The sequence below is a fragment of the Balearica regulorum genome, chromosome 24 (assembly GCF_011004875.1).
Source record: "Balearica regulorum gibbericeps isolate bBalReg1 chromosome 24, bBalReg1.pri, whole genome shotgun sequence".
Taxonomy (NCBI): Eukaryota; Metazoa; Chordata; class Aves; order Gruiformes; family Gruidae; genus Balearica; species Balearica regulorum.
This window is the reverse complement of record NC_046207.1, coordinates 4,043,406-4,061,434: the sequence shown is the minus strand read 5'-3', so window position 1 is coordinate 4,061,434 and position 18,029 is coordinate 4,043,406. Positions and strand designations below refer to the sequence as shown.

The 18,029-nt window shown below is 60.0% G+C and overlaps 1 protein-coding gene across 3 annotated transcripts; it reads right to left on the bottom strand.

Annotated features, from left to right (window-relative positions):
* Positions 1–228: 228 nt before the first annotated feature.
* On the bottom strand, positions 229–17,718 carry STAT3 (signal transducer and activator of transcription 3). 3 transcript variants are annotated; one of them, XM_075775076.1, is made up of 24 exons: positions 17,572–17,718; positions 10,160–10,306; positions 9,405–9,549; positions 9,146–9,244; positions 8,607–8,702; positions 8,441–8,522; positions 7,945–8,039; positions 7,663–7,814; positions 7,053–7,211; positions 6,834–6,926; positions 5,994–6,053; positions 5,673–5,702; positions 5,453–5,546; positions 5,321–5,368; positions 4,999–5,082; positions 4,807–4,905; positions 4,516–4,651; positions 4,350–4,402; positions 4,167–4,261; positions 3,723–3,862; positions 3,104–3,316; positions 2,783–2,825; positions 2,325–2,437; positions 229–2,238 (listed from the first exon to the last, which is right to left on the bottom strand). In XM_075775076.1, the coding sequence occupies exons 2-24, from the start codon at positions 10,285–10,287 to the stop codon at positions 2,183–2,185; spliced, it is 2,313 nt and encodes a 770-aa protein (XP_075631191.1). In that variant the 5' UTR covers positions 10,288–10,306; positions 17,572–17,718; the 3' UTR covers positions 229–2,182. The 3 variants fall into 3 exon arrangements, with proteins under 3 accessions (XP_075631191.1, XP_075631190.1, XP_075631192.1); XM_075775075.1 differs by having other exon boundaries at positions 3,101–3,316; positions 17,572–17,717; XM_075775077.1 differs by lacking the exon at positions 17,572–17,718 and adding an exon at positions 14,226–14,827.
* Between the last annotated feature and the right edge of the window lie 311 nt (positions 17,719–18,029).

Sequence of the window (18,029 nt, the reverse complement as noted above, 5' to 3'; positions counted from 1 at the left end):
CTGCCGTGCTCCGATAAGGCGCGCGGCCCAAGAGCAGCCTGCCCACGCGTGCCGGGCAGCGGTGCAGGCCAGGTGCAGGCAGCACCGGGGCGGGCTGGTTTATGTCGAGCAAACCGCAACTCTGGCGTCAGGGCCGGCATTTCGCTGACAGAGGCCCCAGTTCCCGGAGAGGAGGGGGAAGGCAGGCGTCACACGCAGACAGCTGAACTCGCACCCTGAGACCACGTTGCTTCAGAGCCTTTATTTTGGAGAAAATTAAAGCCTGTAGATACAGCAATAAAATATACAAAAAATAAAAATTTTTACAGTATTAAATGCTGCCCAGGGCTACAGTGACTGCAACTGGAGGCAGCTACACATGAGCAAGGGGGCAAGCAAGGGGCACGGCCCTTGTCCCCTCTGAGCACCTCCCAACTTCAAAGGGCATTCCTGTTCCCGGGGGGCAGCCACGGCCACCAGCTCCTGCCCATGCACAGCTAAGGGGACTGGCCCAGACCCCGCAGCCCTCTGTCCCTGCCCCCAGGGATCCTACCCCTGCCCTGCTCTCTGGCTCCCAGCATACGCTCGTTACTAGGCAGAAGAGCCAGAGCCACGCGACGGGTCCACCCTGCACCACAGCAGCGTCGCTGCTAGGTTTCTCTCCACCTAGGGCCAACGCAAAACACATCAGAGATCTGTAAAGCCCCGGGGCTCCTGCCCTGTAAGACATTTCTCTGCTGATGTTACCCACAGCCTCAGTGCTGACAGCTCCTGCAGCCCTGCCCTGGCACACAGCCGCCGAGGGCAGCCACAGCCCCATTACCACCAGATGCTGGGGGCGGGAAGGCAGCTCTCCTGCTGCCTCTCCTTCCCCTTGCCTTGCTCATCGGTGTCTGCACGTGAAGGGCAGGAGGATCCCCCCCAGTTGGGTAAATACAGAACCACAACCACCGCTCAGCATGGCTTCCAGCTTTCCTTGACCCCCCGAGCAAGGAACCCTGCCCTTTGCAACACCCACGTCTCCGTCAAGCGCTGGCCAACAGCAGATTCCTCCCCCTACGAACATCCTGCTCCCTTCAACTCTCGCCACCTCCTACCTTAACAGCGACAGCCAACCTCCCACAAAAATGCCACGCGAAGCCCCCGAGAAGCTGCAAACCCACTGCCTGGGAGATCACAAGCCGTATCAGAGGGAAAAGGGTCAGGCCATCCGCTGCAGGTCACGTTGGATCCTGCAGCCTCTCATCCTCCAACGGGTCTACCTGCACAGCGAGGGAAGTGCAGCCGTACTCCTGCCACTGGCCTGGCCACGGGGCGAGCCGCACTTTGGGCAGCCTCCACAGCTATACCCAGGTCCCAAAACAGACCTGAAGTGCAAATGCTGCATGCTCATAAGCATGCACAGGTGCGGGACACATCCCCGCCCTGCCCCAGGGAAGCCAGTTGTCCCAGCAGGAGCCCTGGGACTGCTGGAGCCAGCTGGATCTCGGTGCCTGGAGCAGGAAGCTGGTGGCGAGCACAGGTAGCCACCAAAACTCCCTGGCTCCCAGCAGAGCCGGGGTGGAACCCAGCAGAAGCATTGCCCACGCAGGGCAGGAGCGCCTGGGCCCATCCACCTCGCAGCTCTGAGCCATGTGCTGGTCCTCCAGGCCAAAATCGGGGCCAAAGGTGCAGACGGGAGATCTCTCTGCACTCTGCAAGCTCTGGGAAGGCTCCTGGGGCAGCAGCGAGGCAGAGCCCCATCGCACAGTGCATCAGGTAACCTGTGGAGGCCAGGACCGGCCGATCCCCTCTCAGGCGCCCGGAGGCAAATCCGGGCTCGTAAGATCTTCAGGGGCTTTTGGAGTCTGGCAGTCAAGAAAGCAGCTTTCAACAGCAGGCAGCGCGACTGGGGCTGCAGAAGCGTTTGTAAGAACTGAGGCTGCGATCGGAGGCTAATAGGCACTTGAATGAGCAAAACAATAATAAAAAACTGTTATGGAAGGAAATAGAAAAAAGGTTCATCCCCCCCTCCCCCAAAAGAGATGTACGGCACCACCCTGGAGAGGGGGGTGTTCGTTTGGGGCGAAAAGGAATTGGTGGCAAGGACCCCAGCCCCCAGCTATTCCCGAGGAAAGGCCCAGAGCAACCGTGACCAGGGGAGCTCTTTGTAGGCAGGGAGCCCAAGTGCTGGGAGGGCCCCCGCGAGTGCCGGCGGAGCACCTCACATCGGTGAAGAGGCACACTCCGGGGTCAGCTCCATGTCGAAGGTCAGCGACTCTGTGGGGAGACACAGCCGGAGGTTATGGGGCCCGTGTGCGGCTACGCGCAGGACCCCCTCAGGTGCCTCAACCCACCGGACTCACCAAACTGCCCTCCTGCATTGGCCTCTGCTCCCTCGCTGCTGTTGCCAAACTGCATGAGCGAGTCCAGGGTGCGCGGGGACATGGGCAGGTCGATGGTGTTGCTGAAGGAGGTGCTGTCCGAGGGAGGAAGGGAAAAAGCACAGAAGCCTCTGGAGTCAGGGCCTGGCCAGAGCTCTCCGACACCCTCTCTCCCCCTGTGACGGGCCCCCGGGCACGGCTCAGCCAGTCTCAAGAGCTCTTCAGAGGAAAGGGGCCCCAGGATGGGAAGAACAGGCCTGTGGTTAGGGCAGCAAGCCAGAGCCTGGCTCGGCCCCTGTGGTCTCCTCCTGCCTGGGCTGGGAGCCTCATGGCACCTGGGCAGAGTCTGGGCAGCGGTAGAGAAAACCCCACCCCCTCAAGCAAGGCTGAGCACACAAACACACCCCCTGCACTCACAGACACCCCCCAGGAACACTCACGGGGTGACACAGATGAACTTGGTCTTCAGATATGGAGCAGCACCTGCAGAGGAGTGAGCAGCCTCGTCACCAGCCGCCGGAGGAAGAATCCTGCTCTCCTCCCCGTCTGGGACACGGACCTGGGGACAGCACCCGCCCTCCCAGCCCTGGCACAGCCCTTGCTGCCCGCACCCCACAGGAACCCCACCGCTACTCCCATGCTGCGGTTATGCCCTCTGGGGACCAGCACAGGAGCCCAGCTGGTTGACAGCTCTTCCACCAGCACTGTCCCTGGAGCCACCACGCAGGAGCCATGCTGGAACACAGAAAGTCAACGACTACCTGAGTCGGTAGCTTCAGAGTGCTCCTGGCTCTCGGAGCGGCAGTACTTCCCAAATGCCTCCTCCTTGGGGATGTCCGGGTACAGGTACACCAGGGGGGACACCAGGATGTTGGTGGCATCCATGATTTTGTAGCCCATGATGATCTCCGCAAATGACATGTTGTTCAGCTGCTGCTTGGTGTAAGGCTCCACGGACTGGATCTGGGTCTTCCCTGTACAAGGAGACTTTTGACACAGGGCAAGACACCCGCATTCCTTGGGCAAAGGCGAGGCCTTCCTCAAACACCCCAGGAGCAGCAGGGACAAGACAGACTAGCCTGGGGCCGTGCTCAGCCTCACAAGGCACCCAGTGTACCACGGGGCAGGATAGGACCCGCAAGTCGTTTCAGTGCTGCAGAAGACCGCGCCATATGGGCGGCATGTGGGCAGGGGCACCCAGGAGAAAGAGACCAGCAAAGGGCACCCGGGCCCAAAGACTTACCCTAGGGAAAAGGCTTGTCAGGACAAGGACAAATATCTCATCAGGGGACACTGCCATGGTCCAAGCTCCCTTCGGAGCCAAGAACGCTGGCTGAGCAAGGCACCACACCCAGGGGAATGAGGGGGAGAGCAACGTACCACTGATGTCCTTCTCCACCCACGTGAAGGTGATGCCGCCTTCCTTGCTGCTCTCGCTGAACCGCAGCAGGAAGGTTCCTGGAGGCTTGGTGCTCAGGATGGCTCGCTCCCGCTCCTTGCTGATGAACCCCATGATATACCTGGGTGTCAGGAAGCGAGGAGAGCAAGGATGGGTCAGGATACTGGGGCAGCAACTCCAGGATGTTAAACCCTTCAGCTTTCTGCATAGTGTCAGGCAGCAACAGGACCCGACCCGGCCACCAGCAGAGCCACCAACATTTTAAGGATTCCCAGGTGGGTTTTCACTCCAAACCAGCCAACAGGGCCTGGACAGAAAAAACATCCTGGGAGAGCCCACCTACACCTGGACAAGGCACCCCACTCCATTACGGCAGGACTCATGGGACCCTCCCCCCCCAAGGCCTGATGCTGGCCAAGACTCACCCTTCATTCCACAGCGCCAGGATGTACTTTTTCACCAAGTCAATGATGTTGTCCAGCCAGACCCAGAAAGAGAAGCCTTTGCCAGCCATGTTCTCCTGAGGAAGAGGGCAGAGAGGCTGTGAGCATGGCTCGGAGGAAACAAACAGCCAAGGGAAGGCACTGGGGGAAGGGAGGGAGTTGTACCTTGCAGAACTTGGCCCAGGTGATCTGACAACCTGAGTAATTCACACCTGGTCCTGGCAGAGAACAAACAGGAGCATCAACATCTAGAGCTGTTCTCCCAGAGACACATTTCCAGGGAGCAACCCGAGGGACAGCAGGGATGGGCAGGACACCCACACCAGGTTACCTAGAAGTTTTTCTGCCAGCGTTGTCAGCTGCTCGATGCTGAGGCCGCGCTTCGTGGTGGAGGAGAACTGCCAGCTCAGCACCTCTGCCACCTGGTCCCAGGTCCCGATGGGGGGCTTGGTGAAGAAGTTCACGTTCTGCACAAGGGAAAACACAGCCCTGAGCAAGACACGGGACAAAAGCAGAGCCGGGTCCTGCCCCAGCTTCCCTCTCCCTGTCTGCAGCCTGCCTGCTGGGACACTCTAGTCCCAAAGCCTGCACCGCCAGCTGCCCCCGCAGTGTCAGGCCCTACCTTGGGGTTGTTGGTCAGCATGTTGTACCACAGGATGGACGCCCAGGCATTGGGCATCTGGCAGATGTTGGAGATGACCACCACAGGCAATGAGTGGGTCTGCAAAGACAGGATGAGACCACAGGCTGGGACATCTCCCAGGGCTCCTCTGCACCCAGGCCCACGGCAGAGAGGCAGTAACCCACAGCTCACCTCCAGGTCAATCTTCAGCCCCTGGTGATACACTTCTGTCTCAAAGGTGATGAGGTGCAGCTCCTCGGTGACTATCAGCGAGGCCTAGGGTGGAAGGAGAGATGATGAGCACAGAGGAGACACCTGGCCCAGCATGGCCATCAGGCCCAGTGCTGCTGCTCAGTGGTCTGGCAGCTGCCAAGGTGCCAGAGGGTGCCTGTGGACCCCCCCTCGGGGCAGGGCTCCCACTTCCCCTCCTGGCTCAGCTGCTCAACAGGGAATGAGACAGGGAATGGAGCTGCTGGCAAAGGGCTCTCACACCCAGGGTCCCCCCAGCACTTACATCACAGTTGGCTCTGCCTCCGTTACCGCACCGCTGCTCCCGCAGGGTCTGTGGAGAGAAGGAACAGGCTGAATGACACCGTGATGGCACACAGCCTTAAACAGGAGCAACCCAAGAGCTTGTGGTACCTACCAGGTGCTTGAACTCTGCTGAGAGGCTGCCGTTGTTTGACTCCTCCATGTTCATGACCTTGGTGTTTGTGCCCAGGATGTTAAACTTCCGGGACCTCGAAAGAGGAAAGACAGAGCGTGGTTGACAGGGCCCCTTCAGAGCGAATGTGCAGTAGGATGCTTGCCAGAATGAAAAGCAGAAGCAAGAAAAAACAAACAAACAAAACCACCATTGCACTTACCCCCGAAGTGCTGCAACATCCCCAGAGTCCCTAGGAAAGGGAGAGAGACACTTGGTCATGGCCACAGCCTTCCCACCCTGATGCAGACAAGCTGGTGTGTGGGGCTGGCTGCATCACACCATCGAGTCCCACAAACCCCTCAGGCTGTCCCCCACCACAGGAACGAGCCCTTGGGACGCAGTGCCACTCCACACCCTCCCCTTCTGCTGGGGGTCATGCTGGCCCTCGGTGCAGGGACGGAGCCTGACCCAACAGCAGCAGGAACAAGTCCCACTCCAGTAACCCCACCCAACGCTGCCAAGATCAGAGCACAGGACTCACTTGTCAATGCACACTTTAATTTTCAGCTGATAGTTCAGCTCTGGAAACTTGACCAACAATCTGCAAAGAGTCAGCAGAGGCAGAGTGTGAGCGTGAACATCCTGCACAAGTAAACAACTCCATTTCAACACAGCATACGGCACAGACTGCAGAACAGCTGTATGGACAGCAGAGCTGTGTACATCCCCCAGCAGGCAGCATCATGGTTCACACCAAAAGTTGGTGGGGACATCGCATTACCCAGCTCCTCCGGCATCCCTGAGCCCGTCTGCATGCAACCTGTGACAAGTCAGCCCTGACACCTCTCCCCAGAACCGCGGGGATGCCAATGCTCCTCTGAGCAGGGTTTGTTTTGGCTGCTGACTGCTCACACCAGGCAGACATCTGCTCTGAACAAACACTCTCCACGCTGCTCTGCAGCCAGATGCTGCCACGTGCCAAGGGGCCACGGGAGCACAGCTGGGCGATGGTGAAGAAGCTCCGGGCAGAGCCTGATGTTGGAGCAGCCTCTCTCTGCGGAGGCTGGCAGGGAACAGAGGCAGCTGGCCAGGGATCCACTGATGCTTCCTGCCGCCCACCCCCACAGGATTTACCAGAACCCCGGCTGCCTCCAGAGCCTCAGCCAGCAGCCGCCATTCCGGCACTGAGTCACGCAGATGGTACTCCAGCAGGGCCAGCCCGCTGGGATTCATTCCCTCCCAGCACCAGTGCTCCCTAGCCAAGCTGGAGGCTGCATCTACACCAGCATCTCCTTCAGAGAGCAGTCCTGCTTTGCTGTGCCCCGCACAGCTCCTTTCCCTCACCCGTAGTGCAGGGGGATCACAGGGGCCAGCGACCCACCTGACTTTGGTGGTGAACTGCACGCCGGTTTTGATGACCAGGGGCCGGTCGGGGTGCATGGGCATGCAGGGCTGCCTCTCCACAACGAAAGCACTGCGGGGAAAAAGCACAAGGACCACGGTCAGACCTCAAGCCTGGCCCAGCACGCTCTCTGCCCACCCCTCCACACACTGCCTGCAAGCAGAAGACTGCCCACAGCTCCCTCCCAGCCCTCCGCACCTTTTCATCAGGTTCCTGAACAACTCCACAATCCGCTCCTCCAGCATGGGCCGGTGTTGGACAATTGGGTCACCCTTGTAGGACACCTTCTGCTGCAGTTCTTCCAACTTCTTGATCTGCTGCCGGGTCTGTAGCTGTGATTCGGCAAGAGAGGTTATCCTAGGGGAGCAGGAAGAATCAGTGTTAGCTTTGGCTGCCAAGCCCCGCACAGTCCCAGCCCGCAGGGCCCTCTCCTCTTCCCATGCTTGTGCGAGAGAAGACGCTCTCCATATCAAGCCAGTGGAGAATGGAATGTGTCTGTGGCTCCTGGTACAGTGCCTTTTTCTAGGCCACACATTACCAAAGAAACCTGCACGTGCTCAAGTTCTGCAAAGACAGACCAGGACAAGGAACTTCTCACAGCAGCTTTAAAACTTCACAGGCTGGGGCTCATCACTCCAGCACTAGTGCCCACTATCAAGGATCAGTCCGACTAGCGGATTACATTTATGCTTGCAGGCATTAGAAGCCGTTTTGCAAGGATATTTCCAGGGTCAAAGAGCTCATTTCCACTGCAGGTGTTTGAATGCCACCTCTCTAAGGACTGATGCAACCCCTAACCAGCTCCTACCAGTTCTCAAGCCGGTCTAAGCAGATATTCGGTGGTCCACCGATGCAGGCAATCTGCTGCCGTCTCTTCCAGTCTGCCAATTCCTCATCTGCCAGCATCTTCTGCACATATTCCATGGCTGACAACAGTCCAGCCAGCTCACTCACAATACCCTGTCAAAAGAGAAAGCAGAACCTTCAACACCCTCTGACTCTCTCCGAGATCTGCAAGTTTCACATTCACAGACAAGAAAGAAGTCGCCCACAGCCACGTTTCCAGCACTGCTCTCATTTCTGGCCATACCCTTCGCATTTGGTCCAGCGCCGTGAGCATCTGTTCCAGCTGCTGCATTTTCTGCCGGGTGACGGACTGATTGTTTCCGTTCAGATCCTGCATGTCTGTACAGAGAGGTGAGAAAGCTCCAGCCGCGCTCACGGACTCCTCCTACCCTCCCAAGCATCACACAAAAGACTTCCACTGCAAAGGAGCAGGCACCCTAGAAAGCCATCAACAGTTTAGCAGCAATCTCAAGCACCTGGCTGGCTTTCCTGCATGCACAGCAGCACCATCACCACCACACGCCTTCCCTCTGCTCACAGGCAGATCTCTGGTTTAGCTCCCCTGGAGGCAGTGGCAGTAACAAAAGACAAGGTTTCTCCAATTGCCATGCAAATGCCCTGAACCTAAGCCACCCTTCTTGCTTGGGGAGGAGGCACCGGGAGGGCTGGAATGTGCCCTCCAGCAAGTTTCCTCACAAGAAGACACTTTGGTTTGCCAGACGCTAACGAGCTCCTATTACCTCCTTGGCTTTTCAAAGTCTTGTAGTTAAAATCAAAGTCATCCTGGAGATTCTCCACCACTTTCATCTTCTGCTCCAGATCCTGCAAGGCAAGAGATGGGGATTTATTCAAAGCACTAGATCACCGCGGTGGGGAAAGGAGGAGGTGCCTAGGCAGAACACATACCTGCACCCTCTTCCTCACATCCTGCAGATGCTGCTCCAGCATCTGCTGCTTTTCTGTCACTACAGCTGCTGTCGGATGCGTTGCCTGTCCCCCTTGCTGCAGGGGGGACAAGGAGGGCATTAGAACAGGGCCTCGACCCAGGGACGCTCCTCTCCCAGCCTGAAGAGGTTTTGCAGGAAGGGCCTTCACCCCCTCACTAACAAAAGCCAGTGCGGCTGGCTGCTCACTCGCAGCATTAGCTGAGGAGTAAGGTGCGCAGTGCAGGGCACACCCTGTGCAAGGGACAAGAGGATGCACAAAGCCAGCAGCCACCCCAGGCAGAGAGCACCCAAGCTGCATCCTGGCGGGAAGCAGCTACTGCCCTGAGAGCAGAAGTTATCAGCCACCGCAGCCAGCCCAGCCCTCGGCATGAAGCAGCTGTTGTTACTGAAGGAAGCAAGCGGGGAGCTTCAGACTGGCTTCCCCACAGCACCGAGTACCCACACAGCACTGCCGGGCAGGTGGCAGGACAGTGGCCCCAGGACACCGGAGTCGCTTACCTGGGCTGCGGTGGCAGCCGTCTGGAGGAGCCGGGACTCTTCCCACAGGCAGCGAGCCACAATGCGGGCTATTTCCATTGGCTTCTCCAAGTATCTGCTCTGTAGAAGGTTCAAACGCCCAAGGTTAGCAGGCACAACATAACTCCCAGGATCTCCTTATCCTTTAGGGCTGCGGGTCGCGACCCGTGCCAAGGAAGCCGTTGGACTTCCACAGGCTCCCCCAGCAGCACCCCCCACCAAACCAGCGCTTCCACCTCACCTGCAGGAACTGCTTGATGCGCCGCAGGTTGTGCTGGTACAAGACATTGGACTCCTGCAGGAAGCGGCTGTACTGCTGGTCAATCTCCCCCAGCAGGTTGTGGAACACCAGCGTGGCGTGCGACTCCTTGCTGGCAGCGTACGCCCTGCGCGAGGGAGGGCAGAGTCCTGGGCGTCCAGCACAGGGGAAAGGGCAAGGCAGCGCGAAAGGCAGCTCTGCTCATGCCTGCAGACCCCCGTGCAATTTAACACCCCAGTCGTCTTCCTAACCTGCACCAGAGCAAAGGCCAGAGCAGGCCTGACTTGCTTCACACCAATAAACCGAGCCCTTGGCCTACGCCCGCAAGGACAGAGCGACAGAGAGGTTTTGGACTCGGGCTTAAAGTCTGGCCTTAAGCCAGGCAGACAGCACGCACGAGCACCTCACCAGTCCCACGTGCTCTCTGGACGGGATCCAGGAACTGGCACTCTATGTCAACCTCGTTTACAACAGAGGCCAAAGTAAGTCAGCCCTGGATGGGGACATGTCTGCTTTGGAGCCCCCCCCCCCCTTCTCCTTGTCAGGGATCGGAGACCACGCACACAGAGACCCACTCCCCTTCGTGCCACACAGGCCTCAGGGAGGAAGACCAGTCCTGCCGCGTTGAGAGCCTAGGGAAAGCAGCAGAGCTCCTGCAGACAGCCTCGGCCGCTGCTGCCACCCCAGGGTGGGTGTCCCAAGCAAAGTCCCCACGCTGGCATTTCACAAGGCCTCACCAGTCCTGGCTCTCAATCCATGGGGCCAGGAACTGCCGGAGCTCCATGGGAAAGCTGTCGCTATAGAGCTGGTGGAGCTGCTCCAGGTACCGCGTGTCGAGCTGCTGCAGCTGGTTCCACTGCGCCATCCTGGCCAGCTCCGGAGACCTGGGATGGGCAAACGTGCTGCTCAGAGCTGGCACCCAGGAGCCTCCAGGCTCCCTCCTGCCAGCCGTTCCCAGCCACAACCGCTGCTCCCCTTCAGGGAAGCCTGACGGGCCCAGACCCAGAGACAGCCAGGGCACGGCGAGCCCAGGGCACACGGCTCCAGGGGGCTGGCACAGGCAAGGGTCGGGCAGTGCCCATCCCTCCGAGGGCAGCGCAGGGCCGGGGCAGCTGCTGGGTGCGCAGATCCGGGCCCAGGACGCTGCAGAGCTCCAACGCGGCCCGAGGGACGAGCCCATGGCTGGTGTCCCAGCAGAGCCGATCATGCGTCTAGGAGCTGGTTCCTCTTCAGTAACACCTCCCTCCCCAAGCCTGCAGTCGGGCCCAGTTTACTACCACGGTTCAAGGACCCCTGGGACCAGCGCTGGTTTGTGGCTCCAGGCTGGGCTCTGGCAAGGTGAGAGCGGCCGGCAGCTCCGTCTGGCAGGGCGGGCGCTGCTGCCATCACCCAGGGGCAGGCCTGGGTCAAGGGAAGGTGGAACCACAACGCAAAACTGCATCATTAGTGTGGGAATAATGGCACGCACGCCTGGGGGACGGCGAGGAAGGAACCAGCCTGGCAGCGATGGGAAAAGCCCTTTTCACACCCGCCGACACCTGCGCCCCAGCACTTGGCCATGGAGCCCCCGGCAGCACAGGACGTGGCAACCCAGCCTCGCCTGCCTGCAGGGCGAGCGGCAAAGCAGCCAGAGCACCAAAAAGTGAGGGCCCAGCAGCACCACTCCATCCTGAGAGCTCAACTCGAAATCAAGGTAAGCGTGGAAGGCGGCTTCAGCCCCAGCCCGGCCTGCCCCTGCCCTGCTGAGCTTCCCAAGAGCAGCGGCGGTGTAGAGGTTTCGCTCCAGCCACCCTAGCTGCAAAGCTGAATAAAGCCCAGATTCTAACTCATTCTCTTTTCACCACATGCTGTGAAATTAATCTGAAACATCTGAGGTCAGAAGAGCAGAGCTGGCAGCCGGTGGCCATTTGCACCAGATTAGAGGAGCACAGCAGACAGGCCCTGGTGCCAGGCTGAGCCTCACCCTCTCTCCCACCCCTGCGGAGGATCTCGCAGCCCACAAACGCCGAGGGCTCGGGGAGGCACAATCCAAAGTGGGGCCAGACAAACGCAGACAGGTAGGAAGCCTCATTTCACACTGCTCTTCACACCACAGGGTTAGACCAGGGTTAAAAGTTAACACAGGCAGCTCCTAACAACATTAAACCCCTCAGACCCGCGTTGAGCCATGCAGGAGCTCCCTGAGCACAGGGAATGCAGCTCCAGGCTCGGCTTCAGCAGCTGAGCTTCCATCTGTCCGGCTTCAGCCTGGTGAGCACCGAGCTTTCCCGCACGAGAACACACTTCCCAAGCGCCTGCCTTCGGCAAAGCTTTCTTCTAGAAAAGCACCATTTCCCAAAGCTTTCCTACCTTCTTGCCAGGGGAGTGGGGTGGGAAATGAGGGGGTTTGGGCATGGAGGTCACCAGCAACAGGTACAAGGCTTTAATCTGGTGCCAACGTCTTCCAGGTGGCCCCCAGCCAGAGCCACACATGCCTGCCCCTGCTCTGGGAGGCAGGGAAGGAGCTGCAGAGCTTACAGCAAGTGCAAAAGGCAGAGACTGCCAGAAAACAATAGAAAGAAGGAGGAGCAATTTTCTAGTTAGCAACTTGTGTATCGATGGAGATTGAACTAACACTAACGAGGGGATGGCAAGCTGCGCTCAGGAAGCGAAGGCACAGAGCTCTGCTGGACGCCAGCAGAAAGTCACTTCCCTGTGGAAAGCTGTTTGCTTTTCCCAAAGGTCACTGCAGCGAGTGACACGCCAGCTGAGGTTTGGGGACAGCCGGGCAGCGGCACAGCCAGTGCCGCAGGAGAAGGGCTGGCACCAGCCACGAGTCCCAAGCTGGCCCTGGGCTCAGATCAGAGCACCGCGCTCCATCCCACGGCAGCGCCGGCACAGGAGCCCACTGCAGCTTCTGCAGGAGCAAACCACCGTGGTGGTGAGACAGCCCCGAAGAGCTGGCGTGAAGGAAATAAGGAAATCACAGCGAACATGCCAGGAGGTGAGAAGGTCTGGGAGCGGGCCGGCAGCAAGAGGGTGCCAGGAGGCACAGAGCAGCACCCAGCAATTTCCAGCAGCATGAGAGGGGTCCACAGGCACCCTGCAGCTCCCACACCCCAAGGCCCTGCTCATCCTGGAGGGGCTGCGCAGCACGGAGAGCCAGGTTTCACTAGCAGCTTCTCCAAGATGGGCCCGTGTATCAGATCACTGCCACCTGATGCTTTCAGCATCACTGTATGCCGTGCTCTTCTGATCTTTGCTGCACGTGACACTTTCCCCATTTTTTTTTTGATGTTTTTTGTAAGAAGAGAGAAAGAGGGAATGTCCTGCTGTGGATTGAGACACAGGGAGAAGACAGACACTGGCACTTGACATGGAGTTTAAGAGATTTTTAAAACTTCACAGTATGAAATAGCCCCAGAGACAGGAGCAACATCCACAGGACATGATGAACCTTCAACAACCTTGAACAACAAACCCTCTGGTGCAATCCTCAGAGAAGACCACGTGAACCAAGCCTGTTTTCAATGGAGCAATAAGCAAAAAGTAGGAGAGAGACACTGGGCTGTGCAGGAGCCTCAAAAAACAGATGCTCCTTCTGCCTCAGAGTAAGACCTGGCTTGATGTGACAGGGCCTTTGTGACCCCGTAACTTTTGTTTTCTGCAGCTGTAGACCAAGAACGGCCAGGCCATTAGCCGCAGCACATGGCTGCGTACCGGGCATCACATCAAAGCCTCCATTTTGCAGTGGATTCAGCTCTTTGCTGGCTGTTTGGCTGCAGCAGCACGGGGAGCACTCCCTCCGTGCAGGGGCAGCTGCAGCATGCTTGCAGCCCTTTTAACTTGGTCCTGGAGGCTGCTACTACAGCAGGAACCATACGGTGCTTCTTCTGGGAGGAAAAACCCCAACAAATTCATGGGCCAGCTGAAAACCTACAAGCCACCAGAGTCCCCTGCCTGCTGGTGAGCTCAGCCACCTCATTTCCTATTGCACCACCAGAACGGCACCCCTACGCACTGAGGGTGCCTCACCAGCCTGTCTGGAGACGGCAGCCGCTGCCCCAGCCTGCCTCCTGCCACAGCAGCGTCCCCAGCCCTGAGCCGAGGACCAATGCTGCTGCGGTATCACCATTGCACGGGAGCCAGCTTCCTGGGCAGCCCCTCACAGCGCCCGGGGCAGAGCAGCTCATAGATGGACTTTCTCCTATCAGGTGGCAGCAGCCAAACCAGATGCCACTTCACTAGACCCTTGATTCAAGCAGATCATCCACAAGAAAGCCACAACCTGGGTATTTCAGGGCAGCACTGGAGCCCCAGTCTGCAGAGCACCGAAAGGCCAAAGGCAAAGCCAAGGCTGCCATGCAGCAGCAGCATTTGGACAGGAATCAGCCACTTCTCACTGCCACAAATAGCTGCAGGACGAGCCACCGCGGCAGCCTGGGCTCCCGCTCAAGCACGAGATCCTCCCTGCCGCAGCGCATGCTCTGCGGCCGCAGGAAGCCGGCGCCCTGCCAGGGCCCCAGCACCGTGCACCATCGTACCGATCCCTGAAAAACAGAACTAGCACGTAGCAAAACACGAGCTGCTCTGCCTCTTCCCACCGCAGGCATCTCCACGCAAGGCGAGCAGCTGAGGAAGCAAAGGAAGTCACTGCAGACCACACGCACAAGCACAGAAGAACCACGGGAGGCTCACCCCACGCGAGAGTGGAACAGCAGCCTGCAGGGACAGCCACTGCCTGCTAGCTGTGCCTGCGGCCAGCCCAGGGTGACACAGTCTCTGCTCGCCATCCCCAGAGGCTCCACTGCATCCAGTTCTCACCTCGAGGGATGTCTCAGCAGAAGCAGCAGATCACACTGAGTTTTTACAGCCCCCAGCTCAACCGGAGCCTGACCTGGCAAACCCTCCACGTTGCACCACAAAAGCAGCAGGTCGGGAAGAGCCTCAAGACAGGCTTTGCTAGAAAACAGGCTCACGCCAACAGAGACAGCTCTGCTGCAGCGGGCAACAGGAGGGCACGCAGCCCCGGGGAGGGGGCCTTGTGATGGAGGCTGCCCGGCCCATCATCGAGTCAGGGGAGGATGCGGAAAAGCAGGACCAGCTGGGAGCAGAAGTAGTCAAAAGCCTCCTCTCCTTCCCAAAGGGCTGAGAGGAGATGTTGCCTCCTTTGGCACAGCACCAAGCCCCAGCTCCTCCAGCATCAACAGAAAGCAGCCAGGCAGCCTGAATCACCAACCGCCCCGGAGGGGAAGGGCCCCGTGACGCTCCTTGCTGTCAAAGCCACCAGCTTTAGGTCAGCTCTGATCGGATCTGCCCCAAAACCCCACGCAGGAGCCTTTCCCCAGCCCAGCCCTGCCGCCGGGAAGCCTCCCTTGTCAGGGTTTACAGATCTGAGGGTTGAACCTTTCCGATTCCGCTGGGCTTGCCCGTCTCTGCGGTTAGTCTCTCCTCCCATCTCTGGAACAGAGCCAGGGAGCAACCAATGCAGCCAGGGCCAAGCACCGTATGATGCAAGCCCAGAGGTAAACACACTGTCCAGAGCTCAGAGTGAAGCTGCTAAAAGTAGCTCGAGAGCTAAAGTTCATCTTTCTTTAGCTCCCCTGGAAAAGAAGAGCACAAGAGCTGGGCCCAAGCTGGGTGGTGTCACGGGCAGCTCAGCAGAGCTCTGTCCACTCCAACAGCCTTATTTGAAACAGGGCTGCTGCCCTGGAAGCAATCCTGCAACTGCCTTCGTCTGCTTTCTCATTTCTGGGGCACACCTGAGCACAGCCCTCACCTGCACCCCCCCCAACAAGAAGCAGCAATGACCCCCCCGGGGTACACACGGAAGAGTCACCGGAGAGGGCACTTCTCAGCCCCTGCAGTGCCACGAGCAAGAGGAAGCTTGGTTACCGATAGCGTCGCATAGGTCACGTTAACAGAGCTATCACCAGCGGGAGCATCGTGGACTCACGCCAGTGCCAGATGCCATCAACAACACTTCACGGGAAGCCCTGCTTTCCAACAGGCAGCTGCACCCACACCAGGGCCTGGCTGCCCCGCTGCCACACAACCAGCAACGGGCTGACAAAAAACTGTTCTGCAACAAAGCAGCTAATTGCTCTGGGCAAACACAAGAGCAAGTTTTGAAAAGGCTGTTAGGAGAAGTCGGCTCTGCTGGTTTTCAGAGCCAGCCCCAGAGGTGGAAAAAGGGAGCAGCGGATGCAGAGATTTGAGAAAGGAGAAGGTGACAGCGCGGGGCAGAGGGAGGCTCAGGGCGACCTCGCAGCCACAGCATCGAGTTCCCTGATCAGCCCACAAGCCACAGCTGGCTGTTCCTCATCACAGCTCAGCAGCTCTCCAGGGTCCATCCCAACACATAACTCCTTGCTGAAGGAGCTGTAAGACGTTCACCACGCCCCCGGGGCAGAGGATACCCAGCCACACAGCCCTCCTGTCCTCTGCCGCTCCAACAGATCCACGGTAAAGCAGCAGAGTGTCACTCACTGGGGAGTGACAGGGACAGCTATTCCCTTCAGGGTGGAAATGGGGGTTAAGCACCCCAACATGCGCACAGAGGCAGGGCCAGTGTCCTGCAGACGCAGCAGGGATCTTCTCTAGAGCTGGCCCCAGGCAGCCCCCCCTCCCCTGGGACACCACCCCTGCTCTCCCCGCACAGCGGCCCTCCGGCTGTGCCCCAACAGGCACACGCGGGTGTGCGCACAGCCTATGGCACAGGACTCACGCACGCCTTGGGACAGCGATGCGGGACAGTGATGTGCCGAGTGGTGCGAAGCTGACGGGCAGAGCGGAGGTTGACAGCAGTGGCGGGCAGAGCTGTCAGCCCCCACAGAGCAGCTCAAATGTTCACCCAAGATGCACAACCCAACAGCTCTGCTCCGCATCCGCTCCTTGGCCACTCTGCATCACACCTTCCACCAGCGAGGACTGTTATCAAACCCACGCCTGGTCCAGGCAGAAGACCCCAAGCAAGACGTTGCCAAGCAGTTCTGTTCAACGGGTGGGTAAAGCTGCAGCCCTGAGCTCACAGCTCTGCTTAGAGACGTCACTCAGGTCCTCAAGCCTTGGTCTGACCAGGTGCAGGACCCTCGGTTAGGCTTTCAGTCACTTCATCAGCATGAAAGCTCCACACTGGGACAGGCTGCATCAACATCCATCCCAAACCCTCGCTCAGGCAATCTCAAGTTTGTGGCTCAAGCGCCATCCTACTGTTAAACCCCTCAAATTACAGGGACCGCGTGAAAGCCCACCATCCAACCTCACTGAAACCAGACCAGGCCCTGCTGATCCGGATGCTTTTCCCTCTCCAAGAAGCCCATTTAGGCTTCGAACCCTCTGTTGGGGTTTGTGCAACGTATGCACGCTTCACCAACAGACCCAGCTCTGCGCCGGTGCTTGGGGAGCGGAGACCACACGAGCTCAGAGTCTCACCAGCTTCTGGGAGCTGCCCCTGCCCAGCAAGGACTTACTTGCTCTGTGCCTGCTGGGAACCGTGGGAAGGAAAGAAATCCCACTTGCTGTAAGACCAGAGGATTAGGTTAATTAGTACCTCCCTGATTACGGCTCCCCGGGAGCACGGGACGCTGCCCTCACCCGCTGCTGGACGCCTGCTCAGGCCGGCAGCAGGTTCAGCCCCACCACCGGAACAGGCCGCAGCGGGACCGAGCTGCCGCCTCCCAACAAAAGTGAAACCACCGGCTGCCCGCGGCGCCGGCCCCGGCGGCAGGGACGGCCCCGAACCGACCGGGGGAGGCTCCCGGGAAAGACCCCCCGCTGCCTGCGGCTAGGGGCTGCGCAGACACCCGACGGGGCTCTGAGGGAGCGCCCCCCCCCACCCCGCCCCCGAGGCTGCCGCAGGGGCAGCGGCCGTGCACACCCCGCCCCCGGGGCCGCTCGGCCGCCCTCTCCGCGGCTCAGCCCCACCGAGGTGGGCAGCCCCAGCCCCGCGGCAGAGCCCAGCCCCAAGTCAGCTCCACGCCAGCGGCACCGGCCCCGCGGCCCCAACGGGACACCGGCACACCGGGCCCTGACGCCCAGCCCCGGGCCTGCGCCCCCCGGGGCCCTGACACCCGGCTCCCCCGTGCCAGCCGGCCCCCGGGACCCAGCACCAACGGGACCCAGCACCCCACGGCACCCCCGGGGCCTGATCCCCCCCCCTCGCGCTTACCGACGGTCCCGGGCGGGGCGGGGCGGCGGCTCCTGGGGCCGGCGACGATCGCGTCCGGACTCTTCCCGAGTGACGAGAAACCTGCTGCCCTCCCGGCCCCGCCCCGTGACGTCACACCGAGCGCGGCCAATGGCGGCGCGGAGCTCCCGCGGCCGAGCGAGGGACGGGCCCTGACGACCAATCAGCGCGGCCGCCTCTCGTCTCCGTACTGCTCGCGGCGGCGCGGGGGGGCTGCCCCGTGCCGGCTGTTCCCGGATGGCGCCGCCTCCCGCCGCGGGGCGGTGCTGGGGAGGGGGCGGTGCGCCGCGACGCGGCGGGGGGGGCGGCGGCTGCCGGGAACGGCCGTGCGGGAAACCCAGCTGAGTTCCGGGCAGCGCCGTGACGTCAGCGCGCGACCCGCGGCCGCCGCCACCGCCTCTTAAAGGGGCAAAGCGCCTCCCGGGGCGGGCCCTACGCTC

Bases quoted from the DNA above. Each gene is read 5' to 3' on its own strand.
- STAT3 (XM_075775075.1), bottom strand. From the start codon at position 10,287: ATGGCGCAGTGGAACCAGCTGCAGCAGCTCGACACGCGGTACCTGGAG. The intron at 9,245-9,404 runs GTGAGGTGGAAG...AACCTTCTACAG, and splicing joins GCATCAAGCAGTTCCTGCAG to AGCAGATACTTGGAGAAGCC. The intron at 4,403-4,515 runs GTAACCTGGTGT...GTTCTCTGCCAG, and splicing joins GCTGGCAGAAAAACTTCTAG to GACCAGGTGTGAATTACTCA.